General features: G+C 35.0%; 1 protein-coding gene and 1 long non-coding RNA gene across 2 annotated transcripts; both read left to right on the forward strand.

Moving 5' to 3' along the window:
* Nucleotides 1-2,420: 2,420 nt before the first annotated feature.
* On the forward strand, nt 2,421-3,270 carry LOC118751731. The gene is made up of 2 exons (XR_004994589.1): nt 2,421-2,462; nt 2,519-3,270. It is a non-coding gene; the product is annotated as an uncharacterized LOC118751731 (long non-coding RNA).
* Nucleotides 3,271-6,823: 3,553 nt separating this feature from the next.
* Nucleotides 6,824-7,708, forward strand: LOC118751732 (DNA-binding protein D-ETS-6-like). Its single transcript, XM_036486543.1, has 2 exons — nt 6,824-6,864; nt 7,032-7,708. The coding sequence occupies exons 1-2, from the start codon at nt 6,824-6,826 to the stop codon at nt 7,636-7,638; spliced, it is 648 nt and encodes a 215-aa protein (XP_036342436.1). The 3' UTR covers nt 7,639-7,708.
* The last annotated feature ends 748 nt before the right edge of the window (nt 7,709-8,456 follow it).

Genomic DNA, 8,456 nt, shown 5'->3' on the forward strand with positions numbered 1-8,456 from the left:
AAGAAAGTCCAAGTTCGGGCGGAGCCGAACATTAAATACCCTTCGCAAATATTAATTATATGTTTTTCACCTTTCCGAAATCTACCGCTACATGGTAAGCCGGGGTGTGTCAATTTTGAGTAAATTAGCGTCCTTAAATTTCGAAATATTAATTTTAGTCCAAATTCAATAATTTTCAACGTTTTGCTTTTATGTGGCAAGCACAATAACCATACCGAGTTTGGTACAAATTGGTAAAACGGTTACCGAGATACATATATGTGATCATAAGTGGGCGGTGCCACGCCCATTTTCCAAAATTTTATCATAAACGTATTTCTTCGTAATGAGTTGTTGCAAGTGTCAATTTTGAATAAATTAGCTTTAATATTTACTGATTTATCAAAGATTTCGTATTTCTCCAAATTACCGTTATATGGGATGTGGGCGTGGTTATTGTCCGATCTTAAACATTTTTGGCCATTTGGTATGCTGTACCAATGCCAACAACTGTGCCAAGTTTGGAAGAAATCGGTGCAGCGGTTGCCAAGATATACACATGTTACCATAAGTGGGCGTGGCTACGCCCATTTTTCAAAAATTTATAGTATTCTTATTTCTCCTCCTAAAGGTATTGTAAATATCAATTTTGAGTGAATAATCTTCTGTAGTTACTAAAATATCGCAGTTTTTGTATTTCTGAAAATTACCGCTATATGGGAGGTAGGCGTGGTTATTGTCCGATTTTGCCCATTTTCAATACCATCCATCCTACTCCCGAAAGAAGTGAACACACCAAGTTTCGTTAAGATAACTCAATTTTTACTCGAGTTATCGTGTGCACAGACGGACGGACGGACGGACGGACGGACGGACAGACGGACAGACAGTCACCGCTTAATCGATTTCTCTGTTCGTCCTGATCATTTATGTATACATTTGTCTATATCTATATCGATTCGTTTTGCCTGTTACAAACAACCGTTATGTGAACAAAGTTATAATACCCTTGTGCACAAGTGCGCTCGGGTATAAAAACAGTCACGTACAAAATTTTAGAAATATAACAGGGAGTTATTTAAAAAAAGTTAATATTTTCCATTACCATTACCTAAGAGATTGGATCCAATCCAGCAAAACGGGAACGCCATTGAATTTAGAAATCCCAAATTAAGTACGATAAACTATCAAAGCCTGTGCTCAAAAAAAAGTTCAAGATTCGACCTTTCCGCTTTTCTTCTAGCTTCGATGAAAATCTATTGATAAAAAGTTTTATCTCTTTTGGTGACTTTACGGTGATCTCAGAAAAATCGTATTTTAAGGTCAAAATTTTAGACAACATGCTAATATTTATATAATTTATTTATTATTTTTGTAATTTTTTTTTAATTTGTCGGTCATTCTTCTAAATTTTTTTTTTCGATATCAAGTAGGAATGATTTGGAAAAAATTTAGAAAAAAAATAGTTGTACAGAATTGTGCAGATATAAACTGTCATATTTAGAACCTAGAGCCAGAGCTATGATATATATAAATTTTAAACTGAGGACAGGTGGGGAAATACTACTTTCACACCAATAAATGCAAATAGTTGCAAAACAATTTTCGAAATTTTAGATTTTGACGTTTCTTCTTCACTAATAACTAGTGTTAAATACAATATAACATAGAAAATAAATGGTACTTACTTTTGGCTTGGAAATCCATCACAAACATAAAGTAAACATACCTCTATAAAACAATGACATGCAAAATAGCAATAAGTCCACATCATGAAATTAAAGAACACGCGTGAGCATTTTTCTGACAAGAACGATTAATTACTTAACCTTGCACAATAACCATACAAAAATTTTATCTAATTCATAAGAAAGAGAATATTGGTTGTCATTTTCCATATTTATAATACAAAAATTCAATGTCGACTTTTGTCCAGCTAGCTTGTTCTATTCGAATCACTGTGCGGCGATGAGATTTAAACATTTTAACAGATTTAAAAGTAAACAAAGCCGAATGGGAGGATAAAATAAAAATAATCTGTCAAAGAGTAAATTTTCTTAATATTAAATTTTTCGACAGGAAATGTTTTTCAATTGCCTTAGAATCATTGTATAGGCTTACAAGTATGGAAAGCGCCATTTTGTTTGTTTACATTTGAAAACAGCTGAGATCACCTGATTTTCAATTCTCTCATTCTCCGCACAGAGTTACATTCAAGTTTCAGAAAAAACTTTAAAATGTAAATTGAGAAATATTTTAGAAAAATGTGTTTTTATTCATTTGAATTCAATAAAAAAGAAATTAAAAATGCGTGCCAAGTCTTGCATTTCCAATAATAACGATAAATGTGTATGTTCCAGGCAATAATTTAAAATATTTGTGAAACTTATCGTTTTGCGCTAAAATACATCAATGTGTGTGAAATTCGTTGTCATTGCTTTTGTTTTGAACATCATATTCGTGCCTGCCGGTGGAAAAATTAGGTAAATTTGCATTTATTTTTAAGAAAACATATAATTTAATATATATTTCTTTCCAGAGCGACATACGGACAAGTAAGATGATCATCGTTTAAACAAATGGTTTATTTTCTTGTACAAGCAGCCGTGGCCCGAGCAGCGCAAATCGTGGCAGAGAATTATAAGTAATAAGGGAAATAATAGTGCGATAAGAAACTGGAGCTCGGGGAAAACTATAATTTACGTCTCTACGCAGCACGTACGCATGTGTGGGTGCATTTGCGATTGTGGCCTAAGCAGCGGCCCGAAAAACCTTACCAAACCTTTTTTTATTTTACGCTTACATCAACGTTATGCCACAATCACGTGCCGCCGCAGCTGCAGCTACTGGCAGAGGCCGACAGGCACTCGTAAAAATTGGCCACTATTTACTGGACGCAACACAAGGTAGCAGTAAAGATATTGGACCTCATGCATTAAATGTGAGTTTAAGCTCCAACTCGATTTTCAGTACAAATTCTTGAGCTTAAGCTCACCCCTTTAGTGCAAAAATTGAGTCTGACCTTAGACTCATTTTTTATGCATGAGGCCCATTAAATCGCATAAATTGGTTGAAATGGTTGGAAGTGGACCAACAACTTGCTGCCTTCTCGTCAATTTGGTTACGTTGTGTTGACTAACTCCGGAGGCATTATGGATCTTGAGGAGGCCAGACGGTAACATTTGGGAGGCAAAATGCTAGGACTCTTGTTCTAAGCTGGGCACTGGGTATTCACACTTTTGTTAGTGTATTGAAGCTATTGCAGCTGGCAAGAGCAACATGTTTATATTATTTTTTACAAAAATAAAAAGATGAAAGCCACTTAAAGTAATGAGTAAATTTGCGTGGAAGAAAATAAAGAATAAAGAAATTTGTATGATGAATATCGAGGAAAATCGTTTGCATCAAAATTTCTATTCAAATTTTTATTTGAATTATGCATCAACAGGGATGCTTTGAAACGTATCCTTTGAAGAGAAATTTTTATAATTCTTGTGATTATTGATATTTTCTAGAATTAAAAAAGCTAGTTCATATTAAAAAATATATTTAGACCATGATAAAAATATAGTAAGGTAGAACCGCTGAGAGTCACTTTTAAAATTCTTGACGTTTCCAAACAATTTAATTTTTAAATTTACTCACAAACTCACACACACATTTTCATTTTCAATCTCAAGCAACAAAAATTTCGAACAATTTCATTTTTTTTATTTTCACATTTATATGATTTTAAAATGTTTTCAAACTTCAAAAAAAAATCATGCCCGACAAATTGAGAGAACGGTTATACCTTGCTATGTTTTTATCATGATTTAGACTACAAGTATGTAATGTACGTTTATTACGAACTGAAACGATTTTAATGAGTATTCATAGCTTCATAGCAGTTACATCAAAATGCATATTTGACAAGAAAGAGTACAAGATTGCCCCATCATAGTGGCGATGACAATTCTGTACAAAAAGTAAACAAAGCCGAATTGCATGTTAAAAGAAAATATCAGACCAGCCAATTTTCTCAATAATAAATTTTTCGATAGTAAGCGTGTTTTAATTGCGCTGAATTCTAAAAATATATGAGTTACAATGACAATTAGTAAGGAAAATGTGAAAAAGCGGTGATTTTTCTGGAAGTATAAGTGAATTTCAGTACATTTAAAGTTTCTGATACGTCGTTTACTTTTAGATCAGAATTACAAAATCGACAAATTCAAAGTAGGGGTATGTCTGACGGTGCCACCTTTGTTCGCTGCATCGTGCATATTGGGCAAATGACGTTTTTAAATGCATTTTACATACAAACATATGTACCAGTTCAAGATGAAAAAAGAAACCAAAATTAGTAATTTTTTTATGAATGTAGTTAAAAAAAGTTCACAGAGAAAATGCCGGTAATCAATCTATCGGCAATCACATAAAATCTATGTAGGGAAATTTAGATGTCAACAGAATAATAACTACAATAAAAAGCACCACAGAAGTGTGAGAAGCAGGCAATTTTTCAATCTGAGCAAAAAATTCTTTAAATGCCGTTGTAAAAAGGTCAATACATTTCTTATAAAATAGTTTGATTTTTGATGGGTGGTATAACTCAGTGAAACGGAAAATAAAATTTTTAAAAGTAATAAATAGGAAAAAAATGCACTAAAAATGTGAATTTAAATATTTTACCCAAATTCATAAAAAATTAAGAAATCGATTTTTTTATAAAAATGTCACTGTACAGAGCTATTTAAATCTATTTTATTTTTTATGAATAACGTCATTAGCATATACCGTTTTTATAAATGAATCTTGTAGCGTCGCGCTATATACATACATAGGTACATATATATATTTTGGCTGGCGAAATATGTACTTTTGCCAACTAATTAAAAAAGCGTATGATTCAATTTAACCACATTAAAAAAGTATTTGAATATTTTATGGCGCAACACAGCAACACTTTTTGTTTCACGAAACCCTTGAATACGAGCCCGTCATCTATTTCTTCTATTTCGACATTTCGCTATTTTACATTTCTATCATTTAACGTCATTCGCATTGTCACATTTCTTAAATTCGTTTTTGCTTCGACATTCTGCTATTTCATAATTATTTCATTCTCATGTCATCCATCTTCCATTTCTTACCTTCCATTGCCGTTCGCATCGTCGAACGTGCCTGTCAAACACTGCCGCCATCATGCTTTTCAGTTTGGCAGGCACGTCCGCTGTTTGGCAGGCACGTCCGTTGGTAGAAAGAGAATAGACAAAAAGGGGCATAGGATTCCATACTTGTAAGTATATACGATGCTTAGAATGCGCAATATATGATTTGTAAAAAGAAAATGTTAAAAATCGGAGATTTGTGAAAGTTTTAGTGAATTTCAGTGCATTTAAAGTTTCTGAGGTGTTGTTTACATTTACTTGAGAATAGGCAAAACCCAGATAGCAGTTTGCGGAACGCACCACCTTTGTTCGCTAAATCGTGATGTGATAAAAAGAAAAGATGGCAGCTATCCGCAACGTTGGAGAACTCTCTCAAAGTAGGTTCAAAAATATCTTTATAAGGAAGAAACTGCTTTACATTGTCAAGAAAAAACAAGTAAGAAAGTCTAAGTTCGGGCGGAGCCGAACATTAAATACCCGGCGCAAGTATTAAATATATGTTTTTTCACCTTTCCGAAACCTTCCGCTAGATGGTAAGCCGGGGTGTATCAATTTTGAGTAAATTAGCGTCCTTCAATTTCGAAATATTGAAGTTTCAAGCATTTCTGAAATTTACCGTTATATGAGAAGCGGCCGTTATTTTAATCCGATTTCCATAATTTTCAAAGTTTTGCTTATATTTGACAAGCACAATAACCACACTGAGTTTGGTACAAATTGGTGGAACGGTTACCGATATACATATATGTGATCATAAGTGGGCGGTGCCACGCCCATTTTCCAAAATTTTACCATAAACGTATTTCTTGGTAAAGAATTGTTGCAAGCATCAATTTTGAATAAATTAGCTCCAATATTTACTGATTTATCGAAGATTTTGTATATCCCTAAATTACCGTTATATGGGATGTGGGCGTGGTTATTGTCCGATTTTTAAAATTTTCGGCCATTTAGTATGCTGTATCAAGGCCAACAACTGTGCCAAGTTTGGAAGAAATTGGTACAGCGGTTACCAAGATATACACATGTAACCATAAGTGGGCGTGGCTACGCCCATTTTCCAAAAGTTTATAATATTTTTATTTTTCGTCTAAAAATTATTGTAAATATCAATTTTGAGTGAATTATCTTCAGTAGTTACTAAAATATCGCAGTTTTCGTATTTCTGGAAATTACCGTTATATGGGAAGTGGGCGTGGTTAAAGTCCGATTTCGCCCATTTTCAATACCAACCTACCTTGGATTAAGAGAAACGTACGTATTAAATTTCGTTGAGATATCTCAATTTTTGCTCGAGTTATCGTGTGACAGACGGACGGACAGACAGACATGGCTTAATCGATTTCTTTTTTCATCCTGATCATTTATGTATACATTTGTCTATATCTATCTCGATTCGTTTTGGCTGTTACAAACAACCGTTATGTGAACAAAATTAATATACCCTTGTGCACAAGTGCGCTCGGGTATAAAAAATCCAAAACTCAGCGCAGTTTTTAGCAACTTAAAATGTGCTCTTTATTACATGTACTAAAATTCAAAAGTTTTTTCTGGAGATTCTAATGGAAAAGTCTGCAATTTATGTAAAACGTTGCACAATTTTTTTAATTTTTGCACAAAGTTTGAAACTCGGATTTATATGGTATTTTAGACAATAAGATATACTTTTGTAAAAAATTAATAGGATCACCATGAGACCAGTTCGAACTGCCTCCGGGCTCATGTGTAACAAGTTTGAGGGTAGTTCACGGGGTATGGAGCATTAAGGTGCGACATGATTTGAGTTTTGTATGGAGAAAGTTACCCAGAAGCAGCATGTATATAATAAGTTCTTTTATATAGTTGAATAATAGTAAATTTTTGTTAATAATAATAAATAAATTTTTTTATTTCGCCCAGGTACTACTATGATAAAAACATGATGACTAAAGTCCACGGGAAACGATATGCCTACAAATTTGACTTTCGTGGTTTAATGGCGGCATGTCAAGCCCAGGTCCAGGGCTGTGATGGCACCATAAGTATGTGGAGTTATTACAAACACCATCGCCACTCCTACCCTACAGGGTTCCATGATGACCATTATCATAACCTCCAGTCGGATCTAACCTCGCCCACTTCATTTGCTAGCCTGGGCTTTTCATCACCATCTATGGCGTCTATGCCTTCACCCGTTGGATTATCCCACTCACCTAGCACTGGGTTGGGAAACCAAACACATTTTCATGCAACAGGTACAAATTGGATGCAACATCAACAACAGCAGCAATCAACGTTGAATACAACCGCAAATGCAACATCTTTAATGACCGAGAGATCGCTTTCTTTGCAGGCAGCAGCACTTCCTTCCGCGACAAAGGCAGATACAACTGTTGATAATGATAGAAATGCTAATGGCGGAAAAAATAACAATAATAGTACATCCTTTTTCGTACGCCCGCCTCCATACTGGACATATTCGCCGGGACCATTCGATCATCGCCCACCGTCAAATTCATTAGATTAACTACAAAAATTATGTGTAAATAATTATATGGTAGCTACTACCAGCAGCGTTATGTGGTGCACATTTTCCATTGGTGAAGGAGTAAAGTTTGCTAAATCGTAGAAGTCTTATTATATATCTAGAATGTTTGCATATTTTTTGTATTGAAAAGTATAATTTCTACTCATATATATCGACCCCTTTGCACGAAATTATCATATATTAAATTTTTATTACTACGTACAAATGATAATTTCGCTCACAAGAAAAATTATACAGTAAAATTTTGGCGTAACAAGGCGGTTTCAGCTACAATATTTTACCAGCTGAAGCGATGTTGTTCTCATCCGAGGCTTGTGTCTCCTTTTCATTGGAGCCTGTTTTTACGTGGCGGGCCCAAACCCAGCGCACAACCCACCATTTGACTATGACGAGGTACGAATATCAATAGCGCGCTTGAAAAACAACAAAGCTGCTGGAGCGGACAGTCTGCCACCTGAGCTATTCAAGTACGACAGCGAGGAATTTAAGTGTGCGACTGAAATTTACGTGTGCTCTGCCCAATCCACATGAAAGGCGACCTCGCCATTCGCGCAAACTACCGCGGGATCAGCGTTCTCTGTTTATTGTGTGAAAGACTGAAGCCCACTGTTAACGAACTGAAGACCCGCGATAAAAGGATCGACACTCACCACCTATTTGTCGACTTCAAAGCCGCTTTCGATAGCACTAAAAGGAGTTGCCTATATGCCGCTATGTCTGAACTTGGCATCCTCGCCAAACTGATACGGCTGTGTAAAATGACGTTGCGCAATACCACCAGCTCCGTTAGAATTGGG

Source organism: Rhagoletis pomonella, unplaced genomic scaffold (genome assembly GCF_013731165.1).
Source record: "Rhagoletis pomonella isolate Grant_MI unplaced genomic scaffold, Rhpom_1.0 Rhpom_scaffold_00937, whole genome shotgun sequence".
Taxonomy (NCBI): domain Eukaryota; kingdom Metazoa; phylum Arthropoda; class Insecta; order Diptera; family Tephritidae; genus Rhagoletis; species Rhagoletis pomonella.